A 23,791-nucleotide genomic window follows, 5' to 3' on the forward strand; every position below is an offset into this window, starting at 1 on the left:
GAAGCAAATGCTGTGAGGCCCAAAAGACAGGTCGTAGTTGCATCTATACTGATACAAGCGGGCATAAAGCTAACAGCCATCCATCATAGCCCGAAGGCAGCTAACACTAAGTTCATATTGTCTCTACAGAAACCTTGGCGTATTCTGTATATAGTTTAGTTTAGTGGTTGAGTTTGAATCTCGTTATATAAGCATTGAAACTTTTCTTATAGTAAAATCCATACCTGAAGACCAAAAAAACAAAAGAAAGAATGAAACCCTGTAGTACAACAATCAATATATCTTCGCTTTATATTAACAAGGGTCAACTAACAAAGTCTCAAAAAGCCATAAATTCGAACCAATTCATCATTTTGGCCATATCCCCCTCTCTTTTACCCTTTGGTCTGATCGACAAAAATATCTCCACTAATTGCATTCCAGGCGAGTAAGCTGTACAGATCAGACCGCTCAGTAGCTTGTTTCTACTAGAGAGCAAGTTCCCACATATGCAGCAATTATTCTTGATGCTCATCGGCCAACTGATTGGGTGGTTTGCTTCGCAGCTCTGCTATGCTCTTCTGCAATTCCACAATCGACATGCGTTCTGCCTCAAGCGCTCGCTCAAGCTGCAGCAGATAACTAACTGTGAGTTGCAAGTTTCAAAATAATGGTGTCCGTTAAAGGAGATGCTACTATATCAATTAGCGGACCTTGGCTGCCCGAGCACTCCATTCTCCTAGAATAGCTCTCAGTCTCTCGTTCTCTTCGACGTACTGCAGTAGGCTCATTACAAGTCAAACAATATCATTTCAATATTCTTTCCTCCTAATATTCTGGACCCAGAAACTTCTGAACTTGATAGATAATTCTAAGTAGAAGCACAGCTGTGTTTTGATGGCATGATCAATTAGCAAACCTGGTTGTTTGTTGCACGCATGTGTTGGACTTCAGAGTCTCTCTCAGCAATTAAGCTACGAGCAAGGCGAAGTTCAGAGTGCACTTGGTTCATCTGCAATGCTAATAGAGTATAAGTCAAATCATAGATGCATAGTGAATGACGAACTGATTTCCTAACTATCTAAACAATTACAGCTAAAAAAACCACTAAAAGGCATTGTGATTAATAGTTGACAATATATATTAATTCATGCACAAAAAACTGTGTATGATACAGTAAACAGGGTTCTGACAGGCCAGGAACAATTAATGCACAGGGAACTTAAAAGCATGTATGAGCCAGCATATTATCAAGAAAAAATAAAGTTTCTTCATTTGCATGCCTATTTTAAAGATAAATGACATTTTCAAGACACATCTGGTCTTAGCTTAAATGCTAAGAGATGGATTAATAACCATGGTTATTAATGTCACAAGCAGGAATAACACCTTTCTGACTACACGCAACTTTAGACATGATTTTACCTCAGCGGTCAATGCTCGGAGTTCTTGATCACGAGAAGCTAATAGATGAGCAAGATCAACCTGTACATATATTAAACAAGCAGACTAGTTAGGTTAGGATATACTGACATAGCTGAAATTTTGCCAGTATATGCATTTAAAGGGATGAATTGTAGGCTAGAGAGAGAGAGAGAGAGAGAGAGAGAGAGAGAGAGAGAGAGAGAGAGAACAAAAGACTTCTCAACTGCACCTGGTATCAAAATGTCTAAGAAATCACTGATGTTGCAGATAAATTCTTGCACACAAGTTAAAAGGTAATAAAAAATATGTTACTAAAGAAGAAAAGGTGAAATTGGACAATAAAATGCACTTACAAGGACCACTTCCATCTCCTAATTTATTACTTTAAAAGATTTTCTTGGACAAAGCAAACAATGGGAATCTAGAGACCTTATTTGCTCCACCATAAACTATCATGCATACAAAATAACTGCTAGCACTGACAATGTTTAGTGGGCATGTACAGAACTCTCTTTATGTACATCATCAGTGAGAACTTGAAGAAATGCTTTGAGCAGGTAACCCAATTGGTGTTTGCAATATCTCAACTTTAACACAACCTAGTAAAATCAACTAGCATGTTACCATTAATTCAATAGAATAGCATCATAAATATTGAAAGTCTCAAACACCCTTAAGTAAAGGAAAAAAATTAATGAGAGGAAACAGTCGTACAGCTCAAGGGGAAGTTAATGTCAGACACATGGATGCATCTCGAGATCTACTTTCTAACATCTCTATATTATATAAGAGGTATCCTTGATTGACTGAGCTCTTGACTGATATTATGATACTGACCTCTTGTGTAGACCTTTTTACTAGAAAATTTACCTCATTCATTATATTTAAAGAAAAAAAAGAAAGTTTGAATCCAAGGTTGAGAAAAGAAGTCAGGGGCTTGCTGATGATCACACATGAAATAACTAAAGTTTCCCTATTCCATTGGTTTAAGAAAAAAAAAATCACCATTCATCACGAATGTCCAATTTATTGTGTCTGATGGAAAAGTCTTGGTTCAGTTATCAGTCGCCTGAACTAAATCAACAGTGGAAACACTCATAGAATTTGAATTTAAAAATGTTAAATCATTGCATTTTTTGTCGAGCTAAAAGTCCCAAACTGCAGGAATTTTAGCACAAATTAATTGCAATTAAGACAATTAATTCACAAGCTTGGAAGAATATGTTGATTCCATTTTATGTTCAGATTAAACAAATAGAACATTTGAACTGTTCCAGAGGTTTAAGTGCACCATTACATATGAACAGGAAGGAATTCTGAAATCTCAAAACTTAGTCTTGAACACAATATTTTTATAAAAAATTCCTCTTAATTCACAAGCTTGGAAGTTGGAACAATATGTTGATTCCATTTTGTGTTCAGATTAAACAAATAGAACATTTGAACTGTTCCAGAGGTTTAAGTGCACCATTACATATGAACAGGAAGGAATTCTGAAATCTCAAAACTTAGTCTTGAACACATTATTTTTAGAAAAAATTCCTCTTAATTCACAAGCTTGGAACAATATGTTGATTCCATTTTTATGTTCAGATTAAACAAATAGAACATTTGAACTGTTCCAGAGGTTTAAGTGCACCATTACATATGAACAGGAAGGAATTCTGAAATCTCAAAACTTAGTCTTGAACACGATAATTTTAGAAAAAAATCCTCTTAATTTCTATTGATTTCCTTATGGTGCTTGCTTCACTATCTGAGACGAATATAAAAATCCTATTAGTTTGAGAAAAGACAAGGGATTTGGATAACTAAATTGTCATGAGCAGGCAATAAAACAATTGACAGCAAAAATGAAGGATGATGCAGTAGAATACTACAAAAAATGTATCGCCAAACTATTGCTATCAAATAAGACTTGAAGAAAACTACAAACAATCTGTTCTTAAACAGGTCAGTAGTAAATCTTGGACTATATCCTACAACAATCACTATTGCAACAAGAATTATCAGAGATTGCCCAATGTATGGTTTGATTATTCTAGTTTAAAAAGCCTAACATGACTATTGATCTAAATCAGGACTGGAAATTAAGAGAATTAGACCAGATAACCTGGGGGGTACTTCCATCATCAGATCGTTGATATTTGCTTAAGCATTCTTGTAAACGGAGAACCTGCAAGGAAGATGCTTGAATGGAGAAATTACAAGCAGTAAGATAAATTAACATGAACATGATTTAGTAAGTGTTATTCATTTGCTAGGCTTCCACCATCTCCCTTTCATTTTTTGAATTCCTATAATCACTTCATGCATCTACAAAATGTAGTAGCTGGCAATATGATTTTAATTGTCAGTGGCTATTTTCTATTTCACTAATTTTCTCAATAAACATAACTGTGTAGCCTCAACAACTTGTATACCTGCTAGGTGAACAAATTAATTTATTTCAAGAAGCTTCTATGTTATCTTTATATTGGTAATGGGCAAAACTAAATACAAAATTTACATCCTGTGAATTACAAATTTGATAATTAGAAGCAACAATAAATGCGCAAAATCAGATTAATTTGTTGCATCTTCCAAATAAAATCTTATATTCAAAGATTTACATAAACTATCTGTGTATTTCAGAAGTAATTTCTATAAATGTTGATATAAAAAGGAGAAATGTGGTAGACCACAACCATACTCCAATTTAATGCACATGCATCATGAATCTAAGCAAGCAAGCTGAAGTAATAAATTACTAATAGATAATGTAATCAATGAAATTGGAGTCAGAGAACAAGAGAGTAGGAGACCATGGATTTGCATAAGACTAGGAGCTGAAAGAAATTGTCCATTACTAAGAAAGATAATAGTCAGACCACAAGGTATAAACAAACCAGGCATTTTCATCCAGAACTCATCATGTCATTGTCATATATCAAAGACATTTAAGATTTTATCTATATACTATTAAATTCAACTGCTGCTAACAATGGATATGATAAATACTTTAATATAATCTTCTTCCAATTTAAACTCATCTAAGATTTCCAAAAGATGCCTATCTTATCTTATCCATCTTTTTTCAGACAAAGCCTAAAATAATGATGACATAAGACCTATTCTACACAAATCCAATACCTAAAATTAACAAAATCATATCGAAGCGTACAGGGCATTATTGTGAAGTTTCCTTGTAGTTATAAATCAAGTATTATATTGTCATTTGCTTAGTACCTCCTCACTCAAATAATGCAGATTTTCCCGCTGGTACTGCAACAGTGCCATTTGTTGGTCCGAAAGACGGCCACCATCATAATATCTACTAGGCCAAAAAACATCCAAATGAGCTTGAGATGTCAAAGAATTCTATGAAACAAATGCTTGGAACAAAATATGAGGTACATGCATATAGTAGTCTTGTAGCAGTACATCTTTAGTATAATTTGAATTTTGAAGTGATTAGACTCCTTTAATAATCTCTAAATGGCATAATCTGAACAGCAAAAGCAAGAAAAGCAAAGGAGAGAGAGAGAGAGGCAAAGATGCGACAAAGGAGGCTGAGAAGGTGGCAGCAGAGGAACCATACTATGCAGCAGAGGAGAGGTGGCACTGCAGACTAGCAGCAGCGAGAAGGTGACAAACGATAGAGAGGAGAAAACTCAATTTCAGATCAGACCAAGCGAATTGCCCGGTCAATAAACCAATCAGTTGCTGGACTATTAAAAACCAACTATACTAGTAGGTGTAGATAAGATTTGGCCTGTGCTTAGAAACATAGAACAAAGTTCCTCTGATGTAATTATGTAAAGAACAACATTCTAAAGAAAACTGCAGCTAGAATATTTCTTTAAAAGAAAAACGATGGATATCACATTATCATAAATATATTTTCCCACTCATAAAGCAAGAAGTAGGTTTAGGTAAGAGGAAACATAGTGAAAGTGAGCAAAGCTGGTTTTTCTACTAGGAAATAAAGGTGAGATAATAACTGACATGAAAGCACATACTTTAAACAAGTATATCTGCATTAAGCATATGGATGGTGACAGAAATTTTTTGTAAAAGCATTTATGCACATGTAAGCAATACAAGGATGTTCATTACTAAGAAGTGGTTGCTACTCAAAATAAGTTTTCTTCTAAATCTGAAATGACTCAGAGTAACAACCAGTATAAATTGAACCTGAGATCCTCCAAAGAACTTGATGGTTGCAACGCAGAGTAAAGTGACTTCAATATATCAGGTTGACCATTCAAAGAATTGTATTGATGGATGCACCCTGCAAAAACAATATTTTTGTAAAATTTAAATGAAAATTGCTTAAAGAATTTGATGATCAGGTTCAAGACTAAGGCAATAACATTAAGCCTTATTGGCATATAAATACAATACGTGAACACAACTTTTGTAGATGACTTGTTTAATAATAAAAGTTAATTTGATCATGATATTCCCCTGATTGTGAGTTGGAATGACACTAACCAACAATTTGTGCTCACTACTTTCACAACAAGAGTGGCACTTGTGAAAAAAAATTGTTTAGGAGTTGCGCTCTGGAATGATTAGCCATTTTTATACCATTTCATGACATATCTAAATACTGTGGGACTAAACATGTGTAATAACAGAAAGCATTCTGTATTATGTGAATAGGCTAATCAAGAACAGAATATTTTAAATTTATGAGCAAAGCAGCCAAAGTTCAGTCACTTGCCAATATATACACTCATAAAGCATCCAGCACAGATGACTTCCACAATCATGATTATCCTGCACATTCCAGGATATAAAATTGCAAGCAATTAGAAAATAAGTTCATTACAGTTGTGCTGTTCTGAAAATTTTGTATAGAAACTAGCTCTGATGGTACAGCTGAGCACAGCTGTGACCACTAGATTGAAAAACTAAGACATTTAAAAAACCATGTTAATATAATGTCTGAAATTATGCAGCAGATATTTTATTGCATATGGCTAATTATATTACTGAAATAATAATTATCTTAAATATAGCAAACCTACCAAGACATACCAATAGGCTGAGTCATGTTGATTGCATGGAGAAAAGCAAATCCCAACAACATATTCATATATCCTTTTCTTCTAACATTTGTAATGAAAGAAACTGCTTCAGAATATTGATATGAGAGAATGTTAAAGCCACAGCTACAAGATTAAAACAACATGTCCACCATCTCCAATGGAACCAGATGACCAATTAGGATGGCTATCTGCAAGTAATCTGATCTTGAAAACCATTTAATGCATCATTAGTACAAGAAACCTGATTCTTCACAGTGATTTAAAAAGCGCTAGGCGTCAAAAGGCGCTAAGGTCCACAAACGCCTGAGGCGCTAGGTGCTCGCCCAGGCGCTCGCCCGAGCGAAGCGAGGAGCTAAAATATAAAAATATATAATATAATTAATAATTTTAAATAAATAAAAATTAATAACATTAAAATCAAAATAATATATTATTAATCTATTAACAGAAAATTAATCATTTCAAAATTCAAATAAACTTAATATTAAGAGTATACTGAGCCTGATGGAGAAACGAGGAAGCAGCGGCAAGCGGCGGCAGCAGCAACGGCGAGCGGCGGCAGCGGCAGCAGCAGCAACGGCGAGCGGCGGCAGCGGCAGCAGCAACAGCAGCGGCAGCGGGAAAGGGAAAGGGAGCGGAAGGCGCGAGTAGCGGGAGGCCTCGAGGGAGGCGCGAGCAGTGGGAAGGCTCGCGGGAGGGCTTGCAGGAGGCGAGAGGGCTCGCGGGAGGCGCGAGCAGCGGGAGAGCTCGAGGGAGGCGCGAGCAGCGGGAAGGCTCGCAGGAGACGCGAGCAGCGGGAGGGCTCGCGGGAGGCGCAAGCAGCGACAGCGGCGAGCAGCGGCAGCGGGAGCAACGACAGCGAGCGACGAGATCGCGATCGGGATCGGGATCGGGATCGAGAGCGGCAGCAGGTTAGTGTTGGGTTAGGGTTAGGGTTAGGGTTGGGATTATATCGGTTTAGTTGGTTCGATTGAACCAACTAACAACCGAACCAGGGCCGAACCAGACCTAAAATGCTGGTTCGGTCGCCTTGGTTTACCTAGGCGCTCGCCCGAAGCGCCCAGCGCCTGGGCTCGGGCGAGCGCCTAGGCGGCGCCTGTTTGAAGCGCGCCGCCTGGGACATTAGCGGGGCGCTCGGGCCTCGCCTCGCCTCACCCGAGCGCCTAGGCGAGCGCCCGAGCGCCTTTTGCAATCACTGATTCTTCATGATCAGGTTTCATTACTGGTTATATGTGATACCATTTTAAGGGCCCTAAGACATCATTTATTTCCAATACAGAGCTTCCAAAATCAAGAATATTGGTATATTTAACCATAATGTTCTTATAGTAGGTTTTGGTAACAAATATATAGTGAATGAAATGATGAGCATATCAAGTCTTATTTAACAAGAATCATAAACCAAACAAAGATAGCAATGTTCCTAAAGCATAATCTTTTTGCAAGTGTAGAAGTTTCAAGTATTTAATCAATTTTGTTTTTGTTGGAGCAAACTAACCGTGAACCTAACGAGATGACTAATTTGTAGTTGAACCTGGGTAAAAGTCTGGTTGACCTACTGAGCTGCAGAATGGGCTAGAATGGTTTGATTAACTAGATGATTTCATGGTAACACTGTGCAACCAAACAATATAAAAATCCTACAAAAGTCACCCTTTGGTCAACAGAAAGGGAGCCTAATTAGGTAGATGAACAGTAAAATTTCCTGTTCTTTGTGAATAGGCTATTATTTGAGCATTTATACTGTGCATTCATTAACCACAGAGCATTCAAACCACCTTCAATTTTAATTTGCAATTACTTCTTTCTTATTATGTTTTCATCATAATCTTCATTTTGATGGTGAAAAATTATGGTAACCTATGGGAGAATTGTAATGATCTTCTAATAAAATACTCGTGTAAAAGGACAAGCACATTATGCAAGACAAGCGCCAATAGGAGGTCGAGAGAGAATTAATGCATGCTAATCTTACTCTTATAAGCAGAGAGGTTATTTCCATGTCTAAACCCTAGTTACTCAAACTTCAAATGAATAGCATTACCACAATGCCAAGGCTTATCATTTAGTTAATATCCTTGAGTAGCAAAAATTATACATGATTTGATTTTTCATCCAAAGAAGATCAAGCTAGCAACGGACTACTCAAACTCATTCTTTTAGTGTCTGTAGTCATAATTCAAGTTATTTATGCTTAGTATTCTTCTTTAGAATTGGAATTTGATGCTTAATATCCAATTTATTGATGCTTAACAAATAGGTTTTGAATTTGAAGACACTATGGTATATCTATATTAAAAAATTTTGAGTCAATGAAATTTCTGTAGAAACAAAGATTTTGCACACAACTTTTCTTTATGCTATAGTTCTATGTTAGGGCTTAAAATAGAAAGTCCAGAAGTAAATGGCTAAAAGCAAGTAACAAGTCTAAAAACAGAGCTACATGCAAAATTGGATGAAATAAGTAACAAGTCTACAATTAGATAGCCAACAGTAAGTTATAGAGAAGCTCAAAAGTAGTTTTACCTCAACAATGTTGATATAGATAATATGTGTATATACGGTTGCCAAACTAATACAAGCAGCATCAGTGCACTTCCTACACCACAAACAACAGAAGATCAATAACCAGATGACAGACCTAAGACTTCATCAAAGAAACAAGATTTTCAGTCAGGTCAATTTTGTTACTTCATAAATCAAGTCAATCAGGTGAAGAAGTTTATAATCAAAAAAGAAAATCAAACAACATTTTCCTATACGGGGAATTGTCTTCTCGCAAAAGCTGAGATAAATTTTTACATCAGCAGAAAGGAGAGAAATGTCTACTCAACTTTGCACTTATTCTCATGTCTTAATCTTGAGCTAATATTATTTATCGATAACAGTGAATTTTAACTTATAAAACATAATCCTATCAGACCTTATTTATCAACTAAGCCCAAACAGATATATATTCTACCTAGTTTCTCACAAAAATATTGAGACTTGATTGTACTAGGTAAAACATTTAAATTTTGACCAGAACCAATGGTGATACAAAGCCCCAACCCAACCCAACAAAAGGGAAACACCCTTTTCCATATGAGATTGTTGTTCACTTATTCCCAACTCATCTTCCTATTCTCTACATCCCTCCTGCAGCCACTACCAGTAGATTTAACATGCTAATGAAATCCCTCCCACAGACAACCCACAAGCACTCTGTCAAGCTGCCAACACCCCCAGAATTTATTGTAAATTCAAAATTTTGTCATTTGTATCCAAAAAACAGTTCAGATATTGAGCAAAATGGTCTTTTATCATGGAGCTATTTTAAGGGTAGTGTCTCCAAGAGGTATAATAGACGGGAGAAGTATGGGATGGGGGAAGAAGATAATTAATTTTTTAAAATATTAATTCCAACCTAGTGAACAACTTTTTAGTACCAATTTATAGGAATAATGGATATAATCAAAACTAATATATCATGGAAGAATTAAAATAATTAGTCACACTCTGGAACTTCAAGAATAAGTAACTGAACATAGAATTAAAAAAACGAGCATTTTCAAGAGTCAATTTGTTTTTAAGTTTGGAAGATTATGATAGTGTCTCAATATTTTTTACAGTGGGTGTCAAAAAAGAAAATTGGATCTACTAATTATTTTTAAATTATAAAAGATATATATGGTAGTTAAATCTTTAAAATTAGAACTATAGAGTATGTTTAGCAAGTTTCATAGAACTATAGGGTCTCAAAATTTTAGGTTCTTACTTTTTTTAAATTGGTAGTGGATGTACATTTTGATTGATGAAAATTTAGATGATATTGATTTTAGACCTCACTTATGTATACAAGTTTTAGAACAAGTAGAAGTAAGATTGGATAAAAATAATATTAGTAATAAAAGGAGACCTAAGTATAGGATTTGGATGGATGAACAAGTTCTTATACGTTAAACTTTTAGGTATCTTGAATATATTATAAAACAAAATTGAGAAATTGATGAAAATATTGTTGATAAAATAAAAGCAAGGTGGTTGAAGTACAGGGGTATTGGGGGTTTTGTGTGAACGTTGAGTAATTCATAAAATTATGTATTCAGTTGTTAAGATATAAAATATATAAAAGAAGTTTGTAGTTGAAACAAAATTGTCAAGGCTGATATATTATATTACTAGAATTAATAGATAAAGATATATTTTCACTCATGAACAATTAAATATGTCTTCAAGAAAACATATAATGAGGGAGGATTGTCTAAGTTCAACATGTTCAAAGGAGACTTATAGTTATTATCAAGGTTCTGAATACTGCACCATACCGGTGTACTGATCAGCTGTCGGTACAGTACGTATCGAGCTGTACCGAGCATACCAACACACGGTACACTAAGATATACCAATGTACTGCCTGTATCGGTCCTCTATCAGACCGATACATACCGCCCGTACCGAGCGGTATGGTACGGTATTGCAAATCATGGTTATTATGCTTATATTAGGTTGAGTTAATCAATGATTCTAGTAATAAGAAACCAAGACCTAAGAAAGCTTTATCAGAAACAATGTAACGGAATTTAAATAATCTTTATTTAACCAGAAATATTACCTTGTACAAGGCTCAACGGCAATAAAAAATCCATGAAGACAATCCCAAATACTAATCATAATGTATAACAGTCTAAGAGACTAATATTATACAAGATACTTCCAAGTATAGGTTCTTGCAAGCCTCCTTATAAAAGTCTATATCTCTTCAGACAAAGGGAGAGGATCCCACTTTGTTCCTAATTAGATTAGGTGCAACCTTCATAAAATTCACTGTCTACCATCAGATTTATTTGAAGTATGCAGTTCACTATATTACACCTATATATGTTTAATGAAACCAAGATGACAGATTTCTTAATCATTCAACCATATAACGAGCTAATAGGAACACATACCATAGGTAATGGTAGCAAATGGAAGTCGAGCAATATGCTTCAGTCTTTGGCTGAAAGAGTAATAACCCTGAATACATGGATAATTATGCTATTAGATGCTTCTGAATTCTGATAGGACAACTTTGAAGAACTAGAAAAAACAACTATAAGTTCCTAAATGTTTGTAAATGTACTCTTTTATTCAGATTACTCAAGAGAAGCTTTTGCTGAAGCACATCAAGTAGGTAGGCAAATTTAAGGGAAAAAATTTTAAAACTATGTATAGATTCAAACAGACAATTGATCAATCTATCATCAAAAACTTATTTCTAACAATTACTTGAAATTTATCAGATGACTTCCGAGTTCTTAATACCAGCAGAAGATTTCCAGATATGATAAACTTTGGCAGAAAAAACATGTTAAATTAATTTTCAAGTTGTTGATAACCTTAACTTTTACTTGCAGATTTAAATTTCTGAAATTTAATCTGACATTCCAAAATATTTCTCGCAACCAATCCCAAAATAGTATGGAACATGATATTCAGTTTAAGCTCACCAGGTTAGAGTTCCACATAAACCTAATCTAGTGTTTGCTTACATTCCATCCCAACCAACATCAAAACCCTGAGATGGTTCAGTTCTGACTCGAAGCTAGGTTGAGTTGGTTGCCAAGCTGCTCAGATTGGGAATCTCAGCACAGCAACAGTCGCAGAATGAATGGGAACAGTCTTGTGGAGGGACAACAAGAGGTGGTGGAGAGGGAAGAGATACAAGCAAAGGCTTCAGGTAGGAATGGGCACAAGGAACATTACGAGGATACTCGGTGAGTGTTGTGACTGATGATTACCTAGGCAATAAATAGACCTCAGGAGTCAGGACATCTAATATATGCTCACCTAGACCTATGAAATATACATGTGACATTTATAGAACCAAAAGAGTTGTATCTATAATTAGTATTCATGTATGATATGAGATGTACATATGTGCATGATATATTCATCTATATATTCTTTATCTGATATGTAACAACAGTATGTTCTTTCTTGGAGTCTATTTGCTTTGCAACATGTATTATGTTTTCAAACATTTTCTTGAACGTTTTAATGTTCCTTCAACAGAAGTCACAGACTCATGGTATCTTGAAATGCTAATTATTCAGTAATAGTATTTGTGTACAAAAAAACTGAAAATAGCCTTCCTTAAAATTGTCACCTGGTGACACCTGGGCTACCACCTAGTGCCTGAACTATTAGACAGGCTCATTCCCCATGGTTGCCTATCTGACAACATGCGTTCAACTGCCTAAACCCTCATCACCATCATCCTCTTTGGGTAGTGAGCATAGGCAACTTAAAATTGAAAGCATCAGTAAGCAAGACAAACGACAACATCAAAATTGTGGCAGAATGAGTGGTGTCGATTCTACCACAATTGCTTCTTCTCAATCTTACACTCTTCACATTTTTTTTTGATTTCTTCAATCTCTTTCACAAGTTGTCGTAGGTCTCTTAGCATTCGCTACAACTTTTCCTTAATTTTCTTCATGTCGCCTCAGTAGACAAAGGTCTTACAGGACCTTTATGTTTTACAATTTGAATACCCCATGGCCTAAAACACTGATTTCCACTGCTTCACTTCCAGTTTATATCTGTTCTAATCATGGAAGTCCTACTCCTGTTTGTCATAACCAAGGTTCATAATTTCGTACTGTACCGACGTTTCGAAATTTGATCGATATGGTACGGTACGAGCGTATCGAGTGATATACTAGGGTGTACCGCTCGGTGTGTGTATATATAATCAATATATAAAAATATATATAAATATATAAAAAAAAAGAAAAAGGAGGCGTATGTTGCCTCCTTTTCTTCTCCTTGTCGCATCAGATGAGGAGAAGATGTTGTCTTCTCCTCACCTACGGCGCTCAGTAAAGACATCGAAGGCCGCAAACGTCTCCGGCCTTTGGAGAAGAAGAAGCCGAGTTGCCACCTCTCCATTACCTCCTGGATCGAGATCATCGAGGGAGGGCGGTGCTGGATCGGGAAGCGTCAAGATTCGCTCGATTCTTCCTCTTCTTCTCCCTCAATGCTTCTTCTTCTCTTGCCGCAGCCAAGCTAATATCACCCGGTAGCTAACGGACCGGTACATACCGCCCAGTACGGGAGATATCATTCGAAATTAAAATCCTTGATCATAAACAAACATTTAAGTTTCTCATAATGCCACTTTAATATCTTATAGGGATGTAACATTAAGGCAGAATATGTTGGTGGTATATATGATACCAAACTGATGCATGCATGGATGGAACAGGTAGAATAAACAAGAGCAAGGGCGAGAGAGATAGGAGACCGTAGTAGAGGAGATGATGATCAAAAGGAAGAGTAGATCACACAAGGAAAGAAGATAACCTTGTTCTTTGCCACAGAGAAAATCAAAAGTTTCACTAAAAGAATAGCATATATCATACATTACCCGAGATTCTAGCTAGACTCCTATTTTTAATATGTTCAACTGATTTTTGTTGATTTGTTGACTTATCAAATTTACAAAATCTGATCTGTTTCTTTTGGATAACAATTAACTAGTTACTTAAACCGCTAAAAATCACCAAAAAATTACATAATCTGTTGAAAGATTGTTGCATGGTATTTTAACGAAAAATAATTCCAAAAAAACCTAGAAAATAAAAAATCTAACACTCAGATTAAAGCTCGAAAAATCCATAAAATAAATACAAAAATTACAGAAAAAATGATAAATTTAAGTCTAACGTATTTAGACAGCCTAATCTAAGTTAACTCAGTTTTGAATTTTGGACTCTAATCAATCTTCAAATTTCATTAGGTTTAAAACCACATAAACTATTTAAATTGTTAATCTTGAAAAGATTTAAAATTTAATATCCATTTCTAGCTATAACAACGTAAGAAATTATTCACAGCGGTAAAGAGAAAGTGGAAATTTTGGATAGAAAATATAATAAGCAACTAGATGTACCTGCAAGCGCACTTTTCTAACCTGGTAAACCCAATACTGTTGAAATATGCCTGTAGCATGTCAAAAATCGACCATGAATATAATGAGTCCAAGAAAGTATACTATTCAGAAATCACAAACATAGAACCTTTTAGAGAATTTTATTTCCAATTATTAAAAATTAATTGCAAAGTATTGCAAATATGCACAAATTTTAGATCCACAAGATCACTAGTTTGCAAATCTGCTTTATGGTAAATGCAAATATTATCAATGTATTAAACAAGAGATGAATGACAAGTCTATATACCTATAGAGGCAATTCTACCTGTTAAAGATCATTGTGCTTAACAAAAGATGCTTTGTTATCTATGTAGCCAAGTCCACCATGGTTCCTAGCAGAAGATTGTATGTAGCAGCATTACCAGATATTTGACTTTCAATTCGACATCATAACCAACATGTTAAATAAAAAATGCCCTTGGTCTATGTACCCAGATCCATCAAGGTTCCTAGCGGAGGAGGTTTAAATTCAATTTGACATCATGAACAAGCTCTGTAAGAAAAGTCATTTTCAGAATTATCAAAAGCTACTTGAAAATCAAAAGATGCCCTAAAATAACTTGTTTCTCTGCAGAATTTGTTAATTCTCAATGGTCCTTCCAAAGTCCTTCAACATATTGATAATGAATGTATATAAGATTCCTCTGCCTAACAATTATGGCATCTCAAATGCTTTCAATATTGTTGATCTCTCACTCCTTTACCGTGGTGAGAATAACAGTTAGGATCAGATAATGTCTTTCTCAGCCAAGGGAGATTGACACAAGAGTGTCGCTATTTATGTCACCAAACATTAAATCAAAAGAAGTCAAAGTGTTCTCATAATCTCATGAGTCTGCTAGTTTCCAATGAACCAAAATTTTAGGACTGAATCCAAATTGATTCTAAGATGTTTACGAGGGAAATTATCAATTTATCACTTGAAAATAATGTCTTCTTTTATCATAAATCTTAAAAATAAAGATGTTTCAATAATAACCTACACTCAAAGGGTTGTTCCAATCAGGGTTTTGAATACCGGCCCATATCGGTGTACCAAGCTCTACTCGGTATGGTACGTACCGGTATATACTGTTGGTACGCTAGGGCATATCAATGGTACACCCTAAAACCTTAAAAATACCTTCACCTATCATACCAGGGCGTACTGATCGGAATGCCTTGGTAACGGTCGAAATCCGAAGTTGTACCAATCGGTATGCCTCAGTATCAGTCAAAACGCTAGTACTGCCTAGTAGATGACGGTTGGCGTACCGATATCCTCTCAGACCGGTACATATCGCCCGTACCAGGCGGTACACATCGAAATTAAGAACCCTGGACTTCCAATACTACAACTTTAAAAAAGCTTGTAAGCCTTGAAGGCATCAAGTAATTTTAAACACATTCCTTTGGACATGCCTTCTCCTTTTCATATAAACTATGTATCTCTTTCGTGGATTTCCTAGTGCGGTTAGCTCCCAAGGCCTGAACATCTAGTTAGACTCCTCTAGGTGATGACATCTAATGTATCTATTTGAGTTGTGAGCTTTATTTTCTTCTCTTTGGTCCTCTCTCCTTTCCAACTGTCATCAGAAATGGGGCTGAGAGGAATGAGATTATTTGTGGAATATTAGACAAAAGGTCACACAATCATATTCTAATAAACATGTGCACCTATTTGAGTCTATCTATTAAACTTTATATGGCATCTTCTTAGAGTCCAGTGACATTATATTTCTCGCCCATGCCACAGGCAAGGTTATTAAGAATTTTCATGGTGGAAAATGATTGGGCAATTGCAACCAATGAACCAATAAAAATTTGTTAAAAGCATTCTACGCCATTTCTCTTTAAAAAATCATTTTAAATATTGAAGTTTCAATTCCACCTATTACATGAATGTAGACAGATAATAAAAGTGGGATCATGTACAATATGATTATAGAAAGATAGAAAATGTAAGAGCATGCAAATCTATATTATTGATAATAAATCCTAAGCACAGAGACAGCTGGGTAAAAGAAAAGTAGAAACAAAGAGTAAACAAAATACGTTAAAGATCAATCTCAGACACAAGATAATACAGAATGGACAGGAACACAAAGTGATTCAGGTTAACTAGATGAACAGATTTGACAACGTAAGGAAGGAACAAACATAATTAAAAGAATCAAATACCAAACCTGTAATTATCAAAAGGAGGACATTGCAACTACAGAGCAGTGTTGGAACTAATTTTGGTACTAGAAGAAATATCCATGGAGCTGCTGCAGCTACAACAGCATATCCTGCCTGGAAATGATAAAATGAACTTTTAAGTACCTAACTTCCCATTTCAAAAACTTTAAGAAGAAACAAGACAAGATGCTCTGTGAGGAAGAAGCCATTAAGAAACACATAAGCACACCAGCTTTAAAGAAAAAAAGATTATCAAATAGGTGAATCATTAAGTAGAATAATTACCAATACGACACAATATAGGACGCTACCAAAGATGCCTCGAGGCTGCCGATGACCGGATAATGGAGCTTCATGAAGTATGTCAAGAAACCTACATGACACATTAAAAAATTGAGCTATAACAGCTATAAGATACAAAAGAAATTCTTGAAACAAATGATACTCAGAAATGTCCCGTTGTCTCCAATCACGCAAAATGGAGCAATCTTGAAATATAACCATAATAAGGATCAAGTAATTGACATCATTCGAGAAGGGGGAAAATAAAAGCCAAGAGTGGTTCCATACTCCGTGAACCTCAATCGCATCATCATCTGCACTACATCACCCTTGCTAATGCATGGGAGGGGTGTCAAAGCCACAAGCTTAGACCCAAAACAAGGGGAAGAAATGCAAGATTCCAAATCAACGACATTAAACAACTTAACAGGCCAGTTGCGTCAGCAGTTCGTCATCAGGTAGCTATTCACCAACTCACTAGCTACCGAAAGAAATCCCGATACACCAATGTCAAATTTTTACGGGGAAGACCCGAAAATTTTCTCCCTAATCTTCATGAACCCAAGAAAACCCCTCGGCTCCAATCCTACAAACCGGCAGGGACGACAAACCCCGATCGAGGGAGGTAGGGTTTCTACGAAAGAAATGCGGAAAGGAATCGGGGAACGCTTACAGGTTGTTCTCTTCAGCGGTGAGAGAAGCGGACGGGGAGGAAGAGGGTCTTTCGTGCGCCATCGCGATAGTTCGCCCGATTCCAAAGTTCCGATTGCGGTCTTCCCGCATCTGCCTAATCCTTACGCGCGACCTTCCCGATCATTTCCTCTCCCCTGTCGCTGCGATCAGCTGCGATGGAGGAGAGCGTGCGTGGGTGTAACAGTTAGAAGACGCAATTCGGCTCATCGGCGACCTCTCTGCCCAATTGCCCGACTCAGGTTCTCCGTCTCGTAAATAGGCCAAGTTTGGGCTTAGTCTGGGCCGGGCCGATTTCTCGAAAAGGCCCAATTTCCACCCATCCCTCGATTTGTTTCCACTGTCTTCTCCCATATCATCATTTATTCGTTGTGTTTCACATCGCACTGAACTGAATGCTAATGAAGGTATAGTCCCCACTTCAATTCTTGTTGTCTTGAATGTTAGAGTAATTTTCATGTGATGTTTCTCATCGATTTGACTTTTTGATGTGGATCGATCACTAATTCTGACACTAACAATGCTGTTTATTGTTTCCCTAATAGGATTTTTCCTTCAGTAGTTTGTAATTAGAGGTCGATTTATTTGAATAGAAACATAATTCCGTGTAGCTCGTAAAGAGTATAATCTCAAGTATATACCTATGTAGTTGAAATTGACATGACAGAGTCTCCAAATTCTTTCATGTGTCTTATTTTTTATTAGTATATGCGCATTTGTTGAATATATATATATATATATATATATATATATATATATATATATATATGTGGTATTTTAAATATTTTGTGAATGGCTTTAGAAGAATGTAAATGATATTTCAAGAATATTTTTGAATTTTTGTAAATTTTAGGAGGGTATGGACATATAGCTTTTTCAATTCTTGAGTTGGCTAAAGTTAGGAAAACTAATTTTGGGAGCATTATTAATGTTTTTCTTTTTAGTGAATAGATTTTTTAGTGGTATACGTTCTCTTTTTCTTAAAAAAAATTGGCAAATATCTTAAAAGTTCTGAAAGAATTTAAAGAACTTACATAACCATCGTTCATGTAAACATATGAAATAATATTTATGTTTGAAAAACATATTAACGAGAATTTAAAATGTATTATGAAAAATATTATTCATTAATATTTAAATTTAAATTTTTATTTATTATATTTATTAGAAAATTTATATTTATATTCCTCGTGTTAAGTCAGATTTTGATTATCGAACTAAAATTTTGATTCAAAGCCAACTTAGATTCTATGTCACGTATGTTTATGATTTGTGCTAGGAAATGCCAAACTCTGCAAAACCGTGACGATCTAACAAAATGCTTAAGTTAATTTAGGAAATGATATATTGACTAAATATCAAGCCTTTTAGATCCAAATACATAAAGTGCCTATGAATTCTTATTTGTTGAAGAAGAAACCTAAGATGGTCTTTTATAGTAGAGCTTCGGAGCCATTACACTTAAAGATACATGTTGATGTCAAATATGATTATTCATTTCTCTTTATCCTGTTGGAATCGTGTTGTATTAAATAGGTAAAACGTACGATAATCATCGATAACATTCAAGAGAGTAACGTCAAGTTTGCCACAGTAGGACATCGGAATATCAGGATATGTTGATAAGGCATCGATCACATGATGTCAGGGTGTCAACCACGTAACGTTAAGATATCCACGATTGGTTATATTATTATTTTTTCACTATATGTGTATTATGTACATATCATAATAAATACTTACATATAATATGTCAGAGCAAAAGACCATGGACAATCACAAGGAATAATAGACGTTCATGATCACAATTGAATATGAGATTTCTTCGATCCATATAAAGCTTATGAAGCTCTCCTAATTTATGGAAGAAAATTGACGAAAGAAATTTTATAATATATAAAGCCTTATGTGAGGATGCACTATAGTTGATATCATAAATTTTAGATGGCAACGAGGATTATAATGATGAAATAGACATTATTTCTGATAATAAAAGAGAAAATATAATAATAAACTTAGCCATTGTAGAATAATCTTCAAATCAATTTCTCATATTTAATCGATACTTGTGCTCGATCTTACTGCTCTTTTCGTTACATCCAATCAAATATAATCAATATATAGCATATTTCCAATAAGTCAAGTGTTCTTCTCTATTTTACATTATAAACCACCATAAAAATCATAGCCATAAAACCTAAACATCAGATCGAAAAAATTAGGCCCAGATATTCGACTAGTTCAATTTAAAAATAAATTCAAAGATATTTAAGTCTTTTTTTTATTATAAAGATTTTATTCTCTCATGCTCTCAATAAATTTGTGTAACCTAATTTGGAAAAAAAATTGTTAAAAGATTATCCGATTATGATATTGTTTTAGAATCAACTAAAATCTTATTCCGTATTGTCTGATGTCAGACTAAGAGATTTTGAGTCTACCCAATTTAAAATATATGTCAAACTCGACAAAACTATGTTAGAGACGTCCGACAAAGTCTCTTTAAGCTAAAACTTAAGTTAACTTTCAAGTTAATAGTATCGACTGAATATTAAATTTATATGGGTGGAATGTACTCGAAATCATTCCGAGAACTAATGGGTCTTTTTATGGATGAGAGTTTTAGACTGTTGTATTTAAAATCATTATTTAATACCGCAAATGATTATATGTCTTCTTCGACATTTGGTGTAATTATATTACATCGAATTTGAAAGATATGATAGGGTAGTGAGTATGATTGTAACATCCGAGGATGAAATCATGTTAGCTATACGATAGTAATAGTAAGGTATCAATAATATTATCTTGTCAAAGATGTATACTGCCTTACTTCTTGTTCGGTGCAAACAAGGGCCAAGTTCAATTCATCATATTACTTGCGTTGCTGCAAGAAACTTGTGCGTGTATATTAGCACCACCAAGCACAGACGGTACGAAACTAAGCCATGCAAGAAGACATCTTCCCCATTATTTTACTTGGAAGCGTACGTCTTTGTACGCTTGCGGACACCTCCAAACGCTGCTGTCAACAGTTCCGTGTTCGCCACGGTGATCTCTTTCGGTGATGACGGTTTGATATGGACCGAGGAGCTTTCAGTACAAGTCTCCTTTGTTTGGTAGCTATATGATAGATAGTGTGAGATTGGCATGGCTACATGTTTAGGTTACGTGGAGGAGAATAGATGAGCTGATGGTTAGATGGAGACTTGAGGAATTAGGCAGGTAGGGGCCTCAACACATGTTGTGCTTTGCATGTTGACGGCTTGTAGGATGGATAAAACAATGGAGCATTCATTCACTATGTCTGATTACGTATGGTAGGGTGTTTTTTTTTATTTCAGGAAAAAAAAAGAAGAAAAATACTATATGCACAGCATCACTTGATTCATCAGTAGTGTTCGATCCATGTCACAAAGCATCATGTTAATGTCCTCTAAGTTCCTTAGATACATTGCTATCTCTTGTTATCCGTGGCATCGATATGAAGATAATATAATGCAAGTATTTCTTTGAAGGATATCTCTTGTTTGGAATGGTACTTTGTTCGTAGTAAGAAAGTGTTTGGATATATTTTAAGCACCATCGAACGACTACTGACTTATGACAAACTTAGCTAAGTGGATTTGATGATTTATGTTTGTGTTGGAAAAGCTAAGTTTATTAGACTTACTTTTAGTTTACGGAACCAAATGGAGTCATCGATTGCACAGTGAAGACTTTTATTTGTAGTCAAATTTGTGAGACTATATGTTCTTCTAAAAAGGTACGATTGAGTTTGTAATCGCCATCTTTTAGGCCGGTGTTTTTATATTTTTTGGACTGACCTCATCACCTTTCCTTTCCTTGGTTTCAGTACTTAAGCAACATAAATGTCAATCCCATCTAAAATGGAATTTAACTTTTATGATCGGATTGCTAGTCATATCCAAATGCCATATCTTCTTCATATGTCACTAACACCAACCATGAGAATCTCTTTTCACGTGAGACTTGCAATTTTATAAAAAGAAAAAGAACTACATATTGTTCCTTGTTGATCAAATCGCATCGGTTGATCGATCGAAAAATTTAGAATCAAACTCTTGATCGATCTGATTCATTTACGTATTTAATAGAATTATATTTTATATATTTTTTAATTTTTTATATAGTTTCTTTCTCTTTCATCGATCTGATTCGATCAAATCGCATTTGTTGATCAAATCGCATCGGTTGATCGATCGAAAAATTTAGAATCAAACTCTTGATGGATCTGATTCATGCACAATTAAAGACATAATAATTTTGCGATAATATGGGTCGTCGCTCGATCATCCGTCCTATTATAAAATCCCCAAGTACATTATAATTTAATAAATTATATATCTCTAATATTATCAATAACTTTTTAGGTTCAACATTTAACTATATCTACCAAATAATATTGCTAACTTAAGTATTAAAGGTACTTTGTACTTTGTTAGGTATATTCTTGGATTATAATTAAATCTATCAAACAACAAAAATATCTTAAGTTACAAGGTTCAGTAGTGTTTAACAAGTTCATCCATCTTTCTTTATGTACTTCTCCATCAATTGCATTAATAAACAAATAGTTTATATGGTTGATTTTTTAAGATAAAATCTTTTCTAAAGGCTCATAATTTTGACTTGTTACCTTAATTCATTTAAAACTATACTAAATTATGATATATTGATTATTTTCTAAAGTCTCATAAATTATTTTTTTTCTTCAAAATCATCATACTTTTGCATCTTGATTGGATAAATGTAAATTTTCATAGTGAGAGTGGTGCAAAGTATACAAGCCTTGTGTGAATAAAGGATAAAAGGTGAGCTGATTTATAAAAATTAAGAAAGATATTTAATTCAATGATGTATGGGGGCATCAAATCATCAAATTTTGTAAACAAAAATTAAAATATAAAAAATATGGTAAGTGATATGGGTAGATTGACACTCTAAAATGCATTATCGACATCTTAAGGATACCAACTTAACAAGCACTCAACTATCAACAAATAATAATATTAATTTTCATATTAGATGATCTTATATTATCTTTTCTCTAATCTAAATTAGTCATTTTAAAAACTCAATATTCATCAATTCCTCTCAATTATTTATTAACTTAAACATCGAAAGACTCATCTTGCATATTGCATCAAAATCTCTTAGAATAATAAGTTCTCATATTAATTGAAAGATTTCTCAAGGCAGATCCACATACCAATCAAATTAACCAATGCTTATGGAGGAAACTTGGGTAATCCACACTCGACACACCACTAAGTGAAGTCTCCTTATCAATGCATGCAAAATCATTAGTATAGTAGGTCCGTAATTAAGACTTTGGACAATGCTTGACTCATGATTTGTGTGCGTTTAAATTTCAAAATGACCCTTTTATTCTTCTCAAAGGCATTCGAGGCAGTATGGTTCTTCTTTGCCTGTAATAATCCTATATCTCTATCGATTTTTGTTTTCATCTCCTTGGAGTCAAGAAGGAATAAAAATCATTAATTTGTATTGTTCATGCTTGGATTACGGAATCTTCTTCCTATTTCGTTGTTTGAATCTAAATAGAATCATAATTGTATTCTATCTAAATTGAAATCATGTATGGTCCATATGCTTTTAAAATCGAAATTAGAATCAAGATTAAGGTTAATTAAAACAGTTAATATATTAAAAAAATCTAGATTAATAATAATATGAATTTTTTGGTACTTAAAATTTTTTATTTGTTACCATTTTCACTTTTGTATAACTCTGTAATATTCTCCATCATATTGTTTAAACTTTAGTTTACTTTTAACTATTTCATATTTCATAATTGTAAATTTATATTATCTGTAAGATTGTACTATTTTACATTATATATATTATTATTTTTTAGTACAAAAAGAAGACAGAAATTTCTTATTTTTGTACCATAATAAGTTCTCATTCACATCGAACTTCTAAAAAAAAAAAAAAAAAAGTATTATAATGATTAAAATTTCGAGTGAGCCGTCGTTAGATTTGATTATTTTTTGAGATTGTATCATCTTCTTCATTATTTTTATTATTTATTTTTTTAAAATAATAAAAAAGTATAACATTATGTGCTGTTTATTTTGTTTCTTTATCGAGCATCACCGCATGCAAATCTTGGGTCTTTTTCATAGGATATGAATGAACACTAACTCACAAATCGGATAAACATTATCAAACATAGTCCAATGAAAAATTTACAGAAAACTTCGCCATCATT

At 34.5% G+C, this 23,791-nt stretch overlaps 1 protein-coding gene across 1 annotated transcript; it reads right to left on the reverse strand.

The window, feature by feature from the left end:
• Nucleotides 1-265: 265 nt before the first annotated feature.
• LOC135619718 (protein FIP1-like) lies at nucleotides 266-17,754 on the reverse strand. Its single transcript, XM_065121993.1, has 14 exons — nucleotides 17,516-17,754; nucleotides 16,846-16,933; nucleotides 16,566-16,674; nucleotides 14,359-14,408; nucleotides 11,372-11,438; nucleotides 8,967-9,039; nucleotides 6,113-6,168; nucleotides 5,581-5,677; nucleotides 4,633-4,717; nucleotides 3,518-3,580; nucleotides 1,405-1,464; nucleotides 899-991; nucleotides 693-755; nucleotides 266-608 (listed from the first exon to the last, which is right to left on the reverse strand). Exons 1-14 carry the CDS (start codon nucleotides 17,623-17,625, stop codon nucleotides 498-500), a joined length of 1,125 nt encoding a protein of 374 aa, XP_064978065.1. The 5' UTR covers nucleotides 17,626-17,754; the 3' UTR covers nucleotides 266-497.
• Nucleotides 17,755-23,791: the final 6,037 nt, after the last annotated feature.

This window comes from Musa acuminata, chromosome BXJ2-8, assembly GCF_036884655.1.
Source record: "Musa acuminata AAA Group cultivar baxijiao chromosome BXJ2-8, Cavendish_Baxijiao_AAA, whole genome shotgun sequence".
NCBI lineage: Eukaryota > Viridiplantae > Streptophyta > Magnoliopsida > Zingiberales > Musaceae > Musa > Musa acuminata.